Raw genomic sequence first — 15,374 nt, 5'->3', positions numbered from 1 at the left:
GAAATAAAACTATATAAAATTTAGCAAAGAATATATTAAGTATTTTTTCGGCTTTTATAATATTTACAAATATATTCTTGGTTATTTAGATTAATGATAAAGATAAATACTAAACATGCAATAAATATGTATAAAAGAAATGAAAAGTACGAGTTTGAAAACAAATTTAAGTTAAGATCTAATAAAAAAAAGAAATTGTTTATTATTAAAGCAGCTAAACCAGAAGTTACAGGTAATTTCTAATTTTTAAGAAACTTGAGCAATTTAATTTATATTATATATTTAAGATAGAGAGTGATCTAAATTATCTCATTAAAATATAATGAACAAAAACAAATATGCATTTAGATATTCAACTTCCAACAGGCATGGATATTTTACAGCATCTAGCATACCTGCACCCTATACTGCCTAAAACCACCAAAAAAATCAGTTTGGTTACGTGCTTGCTTCGTAAAAATTTTGAAAGATGTGAAAATTTGGATTGTAACTGTGTTTTAAGAAACGCTGAGGTTAAGAAATGCTGGATAAAAGCAGGGTTTGAAGTTGTTAATGACACTCAACTTAAAAAATCTTATAAAACTTGACAAGCAATATTTTATTTAAAACATAAAAACGAAAAAAAAGGCTCTTCTAAAGATTTAACAAATTAGAAAAACTTAGAGAATTACTTAAAAAAGGTTTATTGGGAAGGCAAGTCAGATTTAAAGAACATTATTAGGACCGACATAAAAAAGTCTGACAAGGATAAGTTTGAAGACTTGATGTTTTTGGAAGATCAGGAAGGAGAAAGAAAGTTTATTCTAGGGACAGAAGATAAGAAATTTAGTAGAAAGGTAAAACTTTACAATTAAAAGTATTAAGTGGTATTTTTCTCATAAAACATTTCGTTATGATTTCTATTATTTTATGCTTGTAGACAGCAGAGAGTATTAGAAAGAAAAATAGAATGAAGGATGTGCAATCAGCAAAAATGTAATTATGAAATTGAACTCAATTCTGATTTGAGTTCTGATTCATCTTATGATTCTGATTTTGAGCCTAGTAACTATTATCAAAAAGAACCATCTCAATCTAACTGTACAGTAACTGCAGAAATTCCAATAGATGTGTATGCCGGGAACGTTGCCCTAATGGCTACGTTAAGTGATGTCTCGCCAAATGTTTTGCAAAAAGTGACACCAGCTTCAGTTAAAAGTGCCATTTTAACTGAAGCTGGTGTTGAACCTACAGATATACATTGGAGTAAATCAACAGCTTTTAGAAAAATGAAATTAGCAAATGAAAATTTGCCAACCTTAGCAAAAGAGGATGTAAAAAATGCAACAGAAACTTTTCCTTATCCATGCCTTATACATTTTGATGGAAAAACTCTTTATGAAATTAATGCAGGAAAAAAGTTCAAGATTGACAGGCTGCAGTTCTTATGAACATTGAGGGTAAAACGCACCTACTAGGTGTTCCTCTTTTAACTTCCTCTTCTGGTGAGGATCAAGATACAAGTATTATGAACCTTCTAAAGAAATATAAGCTTGAATCAAAAGTAGGAGGTCTTTTTTTTGATACAACTGCAAGCAATACCAAGATCAAAAATGATTCAATCATAAAGCTATTCTAAAATTTAAATAAATATCTTTTAAAATTAGCATGCAGGCATCACATAAGAGAATTTAGAATGGTGCATTTTTGGAAACGTACAATAATTGAGTTGACTACAGGAACAGAAAACTTATTGTTTCAAAAATTTAAGTGCCTTCTTGAACATCCTAATTTTAGTTACGCCCCAAGTGATCTGTGCAAGTTTAACTGGAAGGAAGTGATTGATAGTATAAGTGAAGAGGCTGCTGAAGATTCTATGAATTTTTGCAAAGCATATATAGAAAGAAGGGATAGCAGGAGAAGATAAGTGTGAAGACAGAAAAGAGCTGGCTGAATTAGTTGCGACTTATCTATCACCTTCTGTTTATAAAATTAGGAAAACTGGAGCTAATCATGATGCCCGTTCTCTCGGTAAAGCAATCTGAAAATGCAGCTTTTGTTTTCTCAACTTGACTTCGTTCAAAAAAACAACGATCTCAAAAAAGAAATCAAGCTTATCGCGGAGTTTGTGGTCTGTTTTTATGCCAAGTGGTGTTTTTAAATCGAGTAATGTGTCAAAGGCCCCTAACTTAGATATTAAAGCTATCCATCAGATCCTTCAATTTAAAAATGTTTGTTGGAATCCAAAAGTAGTTGATGTTGTGCTTGATTCGTTTAACAAGCACACTTGGTACATAGACTCAACTTTGATTCCACTAGCTCTATTGGATGAGGATTTGCCTTCACATGAAAAACAAAAAATTGCAGCTGCAATTCTTTTATTTAAAATGCCTAAGACCAAACACTTTAAAAATGAAAACAAAGAAAAGAAAGACAACAGAAAAGAGAAAAATGCTACTACTGAGAAAGATCCACCAAGCTTAGCCCCTTTGGTAGATGAGCTTTCTTACCTTATGTTTAGTTTAAGTGGTTTAACTGAAGAAAGAATGAAAGACTGCCTTTCACTTCTACCCCAATACTGGCATGCACAGTCTTTGTTTAAAATTTTTGAAAGTTATGCCAATGGTCTTATTGTTGTCAATGACCATTCGGAAAGAGCCGTCAGCATGATGCAGCAATACGCCTATCATTACAACAACGAAGAGGAAAAGCAGAACAGATTGATATCAATTGACAGAGTTTGCTCTGCTTTCAGGATTTCTGGAAAAAGCTCCACCAGTCTTACCAAAAAAAGAATACCTGGTAGTCTTTCCTCCTTAGCGAAGAAACAAAACACGAACAAAAAAAAAGATTAATTAAATATATTAAGATTAATTAACTATAGAAGAAACTTCTACAAAATCTTTTTAAATATTAAAAATTTAGTTTTTTTGATTTGATAAGTAATATCGAATTGTGATATGCAAAAACAACATATGTCACAAAATCAACGATTTCGGTAAATTTGAAAAAATCTTTTAATTTCTTAAGTGTTAATGATTTATGTTTAAAGACCACTTGATAACCGTGTATTTACTAATGATGTAAGGTACTTTGGCACATGTTTGAAAAAACCATACTTTTTAAATTAAAAATAAAGATATTTATCTAAACCCTGAAAAAAACATTTATTATAAATATTTACGCTGCCATGCCCTCAAGACACTTAAAGTAATCTGTTTTTGATCATTTTCAGGTCCTTTTTTTCCAAACAAGTGCTTTGAGGGCATGGAAAGAGAGGTTTAATGGTGCTGAATTTTTTTGTGGGTAGGTTTAAACAGATTTGCTTCAAATCTAGACGGTTTGGTTTTTCAAATTCAAAAATTCTTTTTTTTCTGAACACAATATACACACACAATTTTGGCATAATATATTCATATGTATATATATATATATATATATATATATATATATATATATATATATATATATATATATATATATATATATATATATATATACACACACACAATTTTGGCATAATATATTTATATATATATATATATATATATATATATATATATATATATATATATATATCATATGTATATATGTATATATATATATGTATATATATATATATATATATATATATATATATATATATATATATATATATATATATATATATACACACACAATTTAATATATTCATATGCAAAAAAAAAAAAAGTGTTTATTATAATTTTTGTTATGTCAATAATTTTCCTTTTGCAAATACCATCAAAATATTTTGCAAATAATACCAAAAATATTATCAAAAAATACCAAAAACAAAAATAAACAGAAGAAAGTTAGTTTATTTAAGTTTATATTTGTGCAAAAATTTTTATGACTGTGAACCTAAAAAATTTTAAAACTTGAGGATTTGGGTTTTTTTTTATTAAAAAGAAAAAGAACAGTCAGTTTTAAATTCTAATTATTAAGCTTTATAAGATAATTTAATTTGGAATATTTTTGTTAATGATTTTATTGATGCATCTACTGATTTTTTTAATATGTGTTAGGAATGAAAGTATCATTATCACTAAACTATTCTTAAATGTTCTTTTAGAGTTTCAATTTTTAAAGTGCATATTCGACCTCTAAAGACTGATTTAGAACCAAATGAGTTAGCAAGAAAAATGGCTGCACTAACTCCAGGATTTACTGGTAAATTATGGAATAGCTGATATGTAGACATAGTGTATACTTGTTTTTCAATTTATTTCTCTGCATAGTATCATAATCCACATTAAAAGTTTCGATTGATAATTTATTGTAAAGTTTATCTTTTATTTATATTTTAGTTTTTACAGTCTTTTGTTTAGCTGTTTAATATATTAGGAATTTTAGGAGTGGCATGTTGCTCGTGATTTTGAAAGTTGCACCATACTCTTAAAAGCATTCTATAAAGTTGTTAAATCCTTAAATATAACTTAGGAATTATTTTTGTTGTTGGTTTAAAAAAAAAAAAGTTTCTTAAAAAACTGTAACTATAGCAACAAGAGCTGATATCATTAGGCTAATAATTATAGGTTGTAAAAAATGATTTTGGGAGATGATGAGTCAAAATCCAGTATTTTATATTGATGTATACAGTATTAGATTTTGTACAACAAACATGACATTTTACCTATGTATCAATTCCTTAATCTTTTTAAGGACTCTTTTTCAATATTCCATTTTTTCAAACTTTTTATTTAAAAAAAAATTTTTTTTTGGACTATTTTTTAACTTTTTTTTTTACTTGTTTTCAACTAATCTTACTTGGTTTTAACTTCTTTTACAACTTTTTTTTTTACTTTTTAATTTTGATTTCTTTTTAATTGATTTTAAAGACTGTTTACTTGATATGTTAGTTTAAGCAAAGTTGTATATAAAGAATGACATCTGTGGTTCCAATTTTTAAAAACCTTAGAAAACACTCTTACCCCTCCAACTATCATCTGATCTGTCTTCACTGCAAGGTCTTTGAGTCAAATAACTTGCTCTCTGACTTCCAATACAGTTTTTAACTGGAAGGTTATCTTTATTGTGTTTGCCATTATCTTTCTCTGGATTCCATTCTCTACCTCTACAAACTTCATATTTGTCACTATATGGAATATTGTTAATTTGGGTTGTTTCTTCTAATGATGCTCTTTCTCTTCTAGACAAGGTTCATAAATGCAAATGTTGTAAATGTTGTTGGACCTGCTCTACTTGCCTAGCTTGAGCCAATCTCCCATCTTTAAAAGGTTGCATCTCTTTCTTATTTCAATAAATACTATCATGACTACTACTCAAAGGAGCTATTATCTCTAGTTCCATCAACCAAAACTAACTCAGTGATGTATCCAGACCAATTTTGATACAAGTATACTGGTATAGGCCCCCAAATTTCTGCCTCAGTTCAATTTGAGAAAATTTTATGTTAGCGCCAAGTTTGGCATAAAAGTTAATTTTTTTATGCCAAAATTTTGGTTTAATATATTTTACAATATATACTAATTAGTATTTGTCTTCTTTTTCTTAAAGTCTTAGTGTATTAGATTTTTTCAAGTTAAACTTAGATTCATTAGATCAAAAAACTTTCTTCCAAAATGGTACTGGCATTAAATACTACTACAAAATTCATCTCTCTTCATATGACTTTTTGTTGAAAATGGTTTTTTATGAGCTGTACATCTACTAATCCTCTCTTTTTTGCACTTTCAAATCCATTTTTTTAATCATTCTTAAAATTTCTCTATTATCTCTTAAAGTTGTTTTCTGCTTTCGTCTTCATCACGAATTTCAAATGTTTCATGTTGTATTATTTTATATTATTTTATATTACTATCACTCCAACTGTTGTAAATGGAATATTAGTAAGTTCTTTAACTTTTCTATAAGTATTTCTTTGTTTAACCAAGTCTACAACAAGTTTTTTGTTTAAATATTTACCACTTGGTGCCATACTGTGTAAAGAACAAATTTTTCAATATCTTTTTTAAAAAAATCTTAATTGCTGAAAATAATATTCTAAAGATATAAATTCAATAATAAAATAGATATTTTATAAATTAAAAAATCTAAAACATTCATTTTCATAACAAACTATCAGAATAACAGTTTTGTACAATTAATTTATGTGCATGTAAATTAATGTTAGAGAAAAATTTTTATAAAAACATTTTTTTTATATTTTAACAGAAAAATTTTAAATAAGGGAATAATTAAAAAAAAACAAAAATAATAAAAAGAAAGATAGATATATATATATATATATATATATATATATAGAGAGAGAGAGAGAGAGAGAGAGAGAGAGAGAGAGAGAGAGAGAGATAGAGAGAGATAGATAGAGATAGAGAGAGAGAGAGAGAGAGAGAGAGAGAGAGAGAGAGAGAGAGATGTATATACTATATATACTTGATGGAGAGGGAAATTATTCTTATTAGATGGACAAAATATTTTTGTATACTACTTTTTGTAAAACAAAACCAACACTTGAAGTCTTGCTAAAAACTTTTATCATAAAAAAGATTTCACAACAAACCTAAGTACAAACTACTTAAGAAATTCAGAGTAATATGATTGCTAAAAAAGTTTCTATTTAGGTGCTGATATTGCAAATGTGTGCAATGAAGCAGCTCTAATAGCTGCGAGATCCTTATCCAAAACAATTGATCTAAAGCATTTTGAAGCAGCTATTGAAAGAGTCATTGGTGGTAAGATGTTTAAATATTAGTCATTGGTTTAATGTGTTAACTAACTTTGTTGAATTTTGTTTGTGTTGTGTAAGAAAATTGATCAAAAGAATATTAAGGCTGGGAACTTTTCTATTATATTTAATTTTATATATAAATTATATCTTCGGAATTTGCTCCCTTTATCTTATTTTCCTGACTTATATAAGTTGGAATCTTTTAAGCTGTCTGTCAATCGTTATCTTGCTCTAAAATCTTCATCTTTTCTCTTCCAGTTACTTCCAACTCTAATTAGTGGTTGCTTGCAGCTTTGTTGGAAGTAAAGATGTTTTAAAAAAAAAGTCTATAATATTGTGTGTGTTTCGCCATAGATTGATGGAAACTTTTTTCTAAGATCTATACTGATTTTTGATAAAAAAAACTTTAGAAATTCTTCCTACTTTGTTTTTTGCAGAATTTAATAGCTGAACAGAAGGGTTTTAAAAATTATCCTTATGATCTTCAAGAGTGATAAAACAATTGAAGATATATATATATTTTTATATGTGTGTATATATATATATATATATATATATATATATATATATATATATATATATATATATATATATATATATATATATATATATATATATAAATATATATATATAGTAAGATTTTATTAAAGAAAATATATTCTAATTTTTTTTTCCCTAAAAATGCAAATTTACAAAAAGTGTTTTCAATCAACTCTATTAGGGCTTGAGAAAAAGTCACAAGTGTTACAACCTGATGAAAAGAAGACAGTGGCTTATCATGAAGCTGGACATGCAGTTGCTGGATGGTTTCTTGAAAATGCAGATCCCTTGCTCAAAGTTAGTCAGTTTTGTTCATTAGACCATTAGAAAATTTTTTTTTTTCTTATATTAAGTATAGTTTTGTGTAACTTTATATTTTTATAGATTTTTGCATAAAAAATTGTTTTATTATAATTATTGAAGTTTTTGTATAATTTTGTGTAATAAGCTAAAAATAATTTTTTTCACAGTTTAATCATTCTATTCCATCATTATATGACACATAAGTAATTTTTACTACTAGGTTTCTATAATACCACGTGGTAAAGGTCTTGGTTATGCTCAATATTTACCAAAAGAACAGTATCTTTACTCAAAAGAGCAGGTTTTCTATATGATTTTGTTTTGTTCTGATATTTTTTACATTTTATTTTGTATTTTTTTTTTTTTCTTTCCTTTTTCTTTTTTTTTTTCCTAGTTGTTTGATCGAATGTGTATGACAATTGGTGGTAGAGTTTCTGAAGAAATTTTTTTTGGCAGGATAACAACAGGTGCTCAGGATGATCTAAATAAAATAACTCAAAGTGCATATGCACAGGTACGAGTTAACTCTTTTAATTTTTAGTTTTTCAACTTATTTAATACTAAATATAATAAAACTTTTATCAGGATAATGAGGAATTATTTTTAAAATTACTTGATTAGTATATTTGCAATAAAAATTGTCAATTCAAAACACTTTGTATATCAATATTATAGTATAACACAATTGAATGCACTCAAGGTTTCTTAACTAAAAATGCTGGATTTCATCACGGGGCTAAGCTGTAATTCTTTGCAAAGTTTCAAATAATCATGTTGATTTTCTTCATAAGCTTGTTTTTTGCGGTGTATCTGGGAAATAATTCTCAAAGTCTTACTTTGTTGTAAAAGGTGTACACCAGCGCAACTTTTGGCAGTGATTGCATCTCAAAATATAGTTGCTGAGCATAGCTTAACAGAAAATATAGGGTATATCAACAATTGATACATTAATTTTGTGGCCAGCGAATATTAACTTTACATGTCTCAAACTGCTTAACTTGCACTTTGTCTAAGAACATGATGCGTTGCCATATTTTGACATTCCAATCTTTGTGTTTTTTGAAAAAAAAAAATTTTTGTGAATAGTAGTAACTACAATGCACCACGACATAAGAATAGGTTAATGTCGCAAAAATTGTTAGATGAAAAAAGATGTGAGATGAAAAATGAGTGTTCTTTTTTTTTCCCCTTGAACAAATCAAAAAATATAAATACTACTTATTTATTTAAATTTTAATAAGTATTTTTTTTAATATTTGGTTTACAAAAATTAAAAAAACAGGTACACAAAATAGAAATATGAATTTTTTGATTGATTAATGCAATATTAGCCCAGCCACCATTTTAAGTCAATCCTAAGTCAAGTCATATTTACCCCGAACCTGGACCAATATTGTGAGTAAAGCAACATCTGTTTGTAAACAACATAAGCAAAAGAATTTTTATTTTAAAAATACTTTTCACAATTTACTAAAATAAAATATGTATATATTTTATTGCTTATTTAAACCAGAACTTTCCTTATAACTTTATTTTATTAATATTTTATTTTCTCTTAAAGGTTAAAGATGTTGACATTAATCCAAACAGTTTTCTCAGAAGAAAAGTTTTTTTTTTTGTCATAATAAAAGTTCTTCATATTTAGATAATACCAGCCCAAACACAAAAATTATCAAAGGAAAAAATCATAAAAAGCAATTTTCTAAAACAATAAAAATCTTTAATTACATTATAATAAATATTACTTTTACCAACCTCTACAATTTTTTACTTTTTACCTCTTTTAAGTTTTTACTATCCATAATAAGAATTCTTGTCAGACAAAATAGTTACATTTTGTGTAAAAATAGTGTGTTAACTGTTTTATTATTACCAATTAAAGTTTATTATCTAGAAGTGATAAGGTAAATCGATAGGTTTCTTGTATGTTCAGCCTCAGCTCTAAATTTTATGTTAATAGATGTGCGTCCTTTTTAAAGGTAAATTGTTCTGATAATAGCAACTTCATCAAAAGTTAACTATTATTTATAATTTAAGACATAAGAAAACTATATTATTCGTATTTGTTTGCTTTTTCGAGGTTGTTACATTTGGTATGAATGAAAAAGTGGGAAATGTATCTTTCCAATTACCTCGTGAAGGAGAACAAACTCTCGATAAACCATACAGTGAAGCAACTGCTCAAATGATTGATGAAGAAGTGCGAGAGTTGATTGATCGAGCACATACTAGAACTTATGAGTTACTCTTAAAACATAAAGCAGACATTGAAAAGGTTTTATTTAGTTTTTTTTAAATCTGTTTCATTACTTTGATTGTTTTTACTAAATAGTTTGACTCTAGATTTAAGTATACTTGGTTTAAAAATTTAAATTTAAACTGGATAACATTCTTAATTTTAATTAATGTTTGATCAAAACAAATATATATTTTAATAGGCAAAAACTTTTTAAAATTCTTTTAAAAAATTTAATTTTTTGATCTAGATAATTTTAGTTTTCCTAAACAACTAATGTCAAATCATGCAAGCATGCAATCATGACATGCAAAATTTGACAAAAAATTATTTTTTTACTTTCTGAATCTCAAAAAGTTTAAAAAATTACCATTAAAAAAAAAAGAGCATAAAATGTATTAATAAAACATAAAATACTTGGGCTATTAACTAGTGAAATAGGTTTAATGGACTCAGCTCAGTGATTCAAATCATTTTTAGTTAACATTTAAAGTTAATTAAAAGTTAAAATTGGTAACTCATATTACACAAACCATATTGTAAAATATGGAGCACCGCATATATTAATATCTACATGAGACCACTATACAAATATCTGGACATAATCAATGTTAAAACTTTTGGATACTCAGATTATCATCAAACTCTAAAAGCATTTTGTCCTTCACCTCAATATAATGCGCTAGTCCTGTATATACCAAAATGTCTTAAATACATATCTAAATGGATGGGTGAATCATTCTAATGTATTAACCAATCAAAAACAAAAATATTAATTATGGCATCACCTAGCAATCAAAAAGATAATATTATTGTAGGTACTTTTGTTAACAAGGGCTGCATTAGATTTTCCACTTAGCAAAAGGTTTAGGTGTGATACTTGACAGTGAATTATCTTTAAAAACACACAAAAATAAGTTAAAAATTGCCAAAATATATTGAGCAAAATATCAAAATAAAATAATTCTTATCGCACAAAAATGTATGCACCATAGTATGTTCACTAACACTTTCGCAGCTAGGCTATTGCAACTCCCTCTACTTTGCAGTTGAAAAGACACTATTAAAAAAACTGCAATCTGTTCATAATTGTGCAGCAACACTAGTATTTAAAACAAGAACAGAAAATCGGTAAATGACCAGGAATTTAACAATTTGCATTAGCTGAAAATTAGAGAAACAATCTATTTCAAGGTCCTTTTAGTAATACACAAATGTATTAACCTGGAAGCACCAACGTCACTATGCAATTTAATTCGCTACTTTATAATAGAAAGAAAATTAAAATTAAAGGAAACAAAATGCAGTAATTTATTTGGTAATCAAACATCCCACTATAATTCTAAACTTTGCAATGTTCTTCCAAATATCATCTGTGACGAAAAAAACACAATTATAAGAAAAAACCAAAATCTTATTTAATTTTGAATGGTAAACTATTTCACTAGAAAGCTCTTGAATATTTAAAATTTTAGTAATATAATAATTTGTTGCAAAACTGAGCAAGTGTTTTGCCAACTTATCCATTATTCTGGCAAAACACAGGTAAACCTATGTATTTAATAATTTATCCTTAAATTGCTAACACATTAAAAAGTAATGCTGAAAAATCGAATATCTTGTTAGTAGATTTTAAGTTCTATATTGCAGACATTTTTTAAAAAGTTGAATAGTTTGACATAAATTTACCGAGGCTATTTGATTGGATTGTTATAATTTGTAAAAGAATGTGTTTATACCCATTGCTTTTTTGTTTAAAGTCTTTTTATATTATGAAATTTTTTTTAATGTTAAAAGTATGAAAAATTATGATTTTTATCATTTTGTTTCAGTAAGCCTCGACGTGATGTGAAATTTATACTAGTTTGTTTGCTTTTTACATTAAAATACCGAATTAATAAAAGTAACGTATTTTTGTCAATCGAGAATATTAAATAAGTAAATATTGTATATGATAAAAAACAATTAGATGAGCAGGTAGATGTTGTTAGATTTGTGACAAAAAACATTTAAATGAGCCGGTAGATGTTGTTACATTTAAGCAGGTAGATGAATAATCTTAAGTATAATTTTATTCTCATTCACTCCCAACGAAGCTGCAAGCAATCATTATTAAGTTGGGAGTTACTAGAGAACAAAGAATGGAGTTAAAGAACAAGAAAACAGCCGACAGAAGACTTGATAAGTTGCAGGTGGTATGAGTGAGGAAAACATGAAGATGGGAGAGAGTTCCAAAAGGTTGAAGGGAAAAACTAGACTAATAACATTTTTCAGAGCATGTAGGAACAGATGCAGTAAAAGTAGGTAACTGCTTATTGATGAGTCAATGTAGAATGAGTTTTGCTTGAGGGAACTAGAGATAATAGCTCGTTTATGTAGCAACCATGATAGTACTTTTAGAAAAGAGAAAGAGATGCAACGATGGAAGAGAGACTCAAGCTTGGTAGATAAAGCAGATCCAACTACGTTTACAATGCATTTTTGGAAAGGAAAGAGCATCATTAGAAGAACCAGCCCAAGTATGAAAACAATATTTCGTACAGGGACTAGTAAGAGATTAGTATAGATAGAGTAAAATAATAGAGTGAAATAATGGCAAGCAATTGTGGACCAACCAGGAGTGAAATAATTGCAAGCAATTGATTGTATATTTGGTTTCCATGAGAGGTTAGTAATGAACGATAATCCGAGAAGGCGTAAAGATGAGGACTCAGTGAGAGTGTAATCATTCGATAATATAGGAATGCCGACACTATGGCATAGTTGTTTGCAGTAAATAACTGAGTTTTATTGTGAATTCACAAGCCACTGCAAGCCCGACCTGTTACAGAAGTGAGATCATGTTCAAGATGTTCTAAGCAATCAAAAAGATCGCTTAGAACATGTTTTTTTCCAAACTTAATCTCAAATGTCTCTTTAAGTATGTTGTACTTGTATGGGCAAATTAATTCATTTTTAGTTGTATAAAAAGAGAGAAATCACTTATCCACTAATTTTTTCTTTTGGGCCTCTTTCCTATAACCAGTTAGAGGTTGTGAGTAAAACATTGCAAACGCTTTTATTTTGCAATAGCAACATTCACAGCTTGCTGGTCTTCCTGGGTCTTCTCTTTAAAGTGGTTACTGACTAAGAGATTGGAATTGAGCTGCACCCTCTTTTTCTCTTTCTGGAACTTTACTAAGTGACAATAATAGTTACTAGTTAACTTACCGTTCTTTTGTGAAACTATAAATGTCGAATAAGTTTGGAAGTCGTTGAGTAACCGTCTGTAAATTTAATTCTATACGTTTTTCAAGTTCCAATCCTCTTTTAACTTACCACATTGTTGTTTTTGTTTCCAAAAAGAAATTTTTTTTGGGTCAGTGTTATAAGACTTTTATTCCACAATAGTTTGTAGTTTACGATATTACATGATAATTGCTTTAAATATACTATTTAACAATTGCATTTTTTAAATATACTATTTAACAGTTGCAATTTTTAAATATACTATTTAACAGTTGCAATTTTTAAATATACTATTTAACAATTGCAATTTTTAAATATACTATTTAACAGATGCAATTTTTAAATATACTATTTAACAATTGCAATTTTTAAATATACTATTTAACAATTGCAATTTTTAAATATACTATTTAACAGATGCAATTTTTAAATATACTATTTAACAATTGCAATTTTTAAATATACTATTTAACAATTGCAATTTTTAAATATACTATTTAACAATTGCAATTTTTAAATATACTATTTAACAATTGCAATTTTTAAATATACTATTTAACAATTGCAATTTTTAAATATACTATTTAACAATTGCAATTTTTAAATATACTATTTAACAGTTGCAATTTTTAAATATACTATTTAACTATTGCAATTTTTAAATATACTATTTAACAATTGCAATTTTTAAATATACTATTTAACAATTGCAATTTTTAAATATACTATTTAACAATTGCAATTTTTAAATATACTATTTAACAATTGCAATTTTTAAATATACTATTTAACAATTGCAATTTTTGTCACTTTTTAAACCAATACTTATATTTGTGATTTTTTTAAAAATAAATTCCGCGCGGCGCACAGGATGATCGAAAACGACAAATTTCATTTCCTGCCATTTTCATTTGTTTTGGTATAATAAAAAACTAAAAAAAAATGGCAGAAAAACAAGATTTTTATGGTTTTATTAATATTTTAATTCTTTTAATAACTTTCAATACTGCTTTATATTCTAAAAGTAGAAACGCCAATCAACTAAAAAAATACGTAGGGTAGGGTGGGGCAAGATGCCCTCCTTAACAAACTTTAGCATATATAACAAACACTTTTACATTTTTTTGTAATTTTTCTTTTTAATATCAAAGTTTACTTATAAGAGAAGACATTGGTAAGATAAAATAACTACTTTTTTACTGGTGATAAACTTTAAAATTAAAAAAACTAATAACTGTGCAAGGAGACATCTTGCCCCAGCCGTGGGGCAAGATGCTCCTTAGAGTGCATCTTGCCCCAAACCTTTAAAACAGTTGCTAAAAATAACTATCAGTTAAAATAAAAGCTATTATTAGTTCTTTATAAAAACTCTTTACATTTTATTAAAATAACTGAAATATAAACACTGCAATTATTCTATGCAATTGTCTTGAAAATAAATAATTTTTTTAAATTTATATCACATAAATTTATAACATAAATGTTCAAATAACATATACATTATGAGTCACAGTAGTAGCATAAGTCTGAATCATCTGGACCACATGAAAAGTAGTACCAAGATGTACATTTACTACATTGTGTCCAATCATCAAATGGTGGCACATTGTATGGACAAGAGCATATGGTGCATAGAGTTGTATCAGTGATAAAACTTTCAGAGGCAGAAACCATATCTTTCTTCCTTTTCATTTGTTTCTTTATGCCATTAGGTCTTTCTGCTTTTCAGGCTTTTTCACCTTTTTTGTCTTCAAATTTATTGATTTCATTTTTTGCTTGATCACCTTATCAAGTGCAGCTTTTTCTTTACGCAATATGACTGCTTCTTGCTTTTTTTTTACATTGTTTTCATGCTCTTCTAGTCGCTTCTTGAAAGGTGAAGAAGTAAGGTTTTCAACTGACTCTGTCTTTCTCTTTCATTGTCTTAAAACAGGAATTTTGGGACGCAGAGAAATCTTTTCCAAAACATTTAAGGGAGAATTAAGGCCAAGATACTCATCAACAATTGGCAAAACTGCATCATCAACAGCCTTCAATTTTGCAGCAGTAGTTGTTGTGCTCATGACATTTGCCAACTGTATAGGTGCAACAAGAGGCAAATTAGGCAATTCACTAGAATGCTGACAGATTTTCAATGGCTCAGCTTCATTAGTGAGCAAAGCTGCTTCAAAGGCTTCATCATTAAAAGTAAGGTCATTTATTGGGTATAAACCAGAGCATCTAAAACCATTGATTGCTATGTCAATGTTTGCAGTAAAGTTGTAGGCAGTTGCAAAAATACCTGCCATGTCAAAAACTGAAATTCTACGCCCCTGATGGGATAACATCCAGTTGCTTGCTGCTGTATTGTAGCCAACTTTCAATGGTTTAAAAAATGTA

At 27.6% G+C, this 15,374-nt stretch overlaps 1 protein-coding gene across 1 annotated transcript in view; it reads left to right on the top strand.

Moving 5' to 3' along the window:
- Nucleotides 1-15,374, top strand: part of LOC100199134 (mitochondrial inner membrane m-AAA protease component AFG3L2) — a 70,656-nt gene that overhangs the window by 52,029 nt on the left and 3,253 nt on the right. Inside the window, exons 10-15 of the mRNA XM_065819360.1 lie at nucleotides 4,073-4,170; nucleotides 6,582-6,692; nucleotides 7,410-7,525; nucleotides 7,752-7,832; nucleotides 7,926-8,045; nucleotides 9,612-9,806. Of these exons, the coding sequence (XP_065675432.1) occupies nucleotides 4,073-4,170; nucleotides 6,582-6,692; nucleotides 7,410-7,525; nucleotides 7,752-7,832; nucleotides 7,926-8,045; nucleotides 9,612-9,806 (721 nt within the window). The remainder of the gene's footprint in view (nucleotides 1-4,072; nucleotides 4,171-6,581; nucleotides 6,693-7,409; nucleotides 7,526-7,751; nucleotides 7,833-7,925; nucleotides 8,046-9,611; nucleotides 9,807-15,374) is intronic.

This window comes from Hydra vulgaris, chromosome 15 (genome assembly GCF_038396675.1).
Source record: "Hydra vulgaris chromosome 15, alternate assembly HydraT2T_AEP".
NCBI lineage: Eukaryota > Metazoa > Cnidaria > Hydrozoa > Anthoathecata > Hydridae > Hydra > Hydra vulgaris.
The sequence above is the reverse complement of the archived record's forward strand: the minus strand, read 5'-3'. Positions and strand labels throughout refer to the sequence as shown.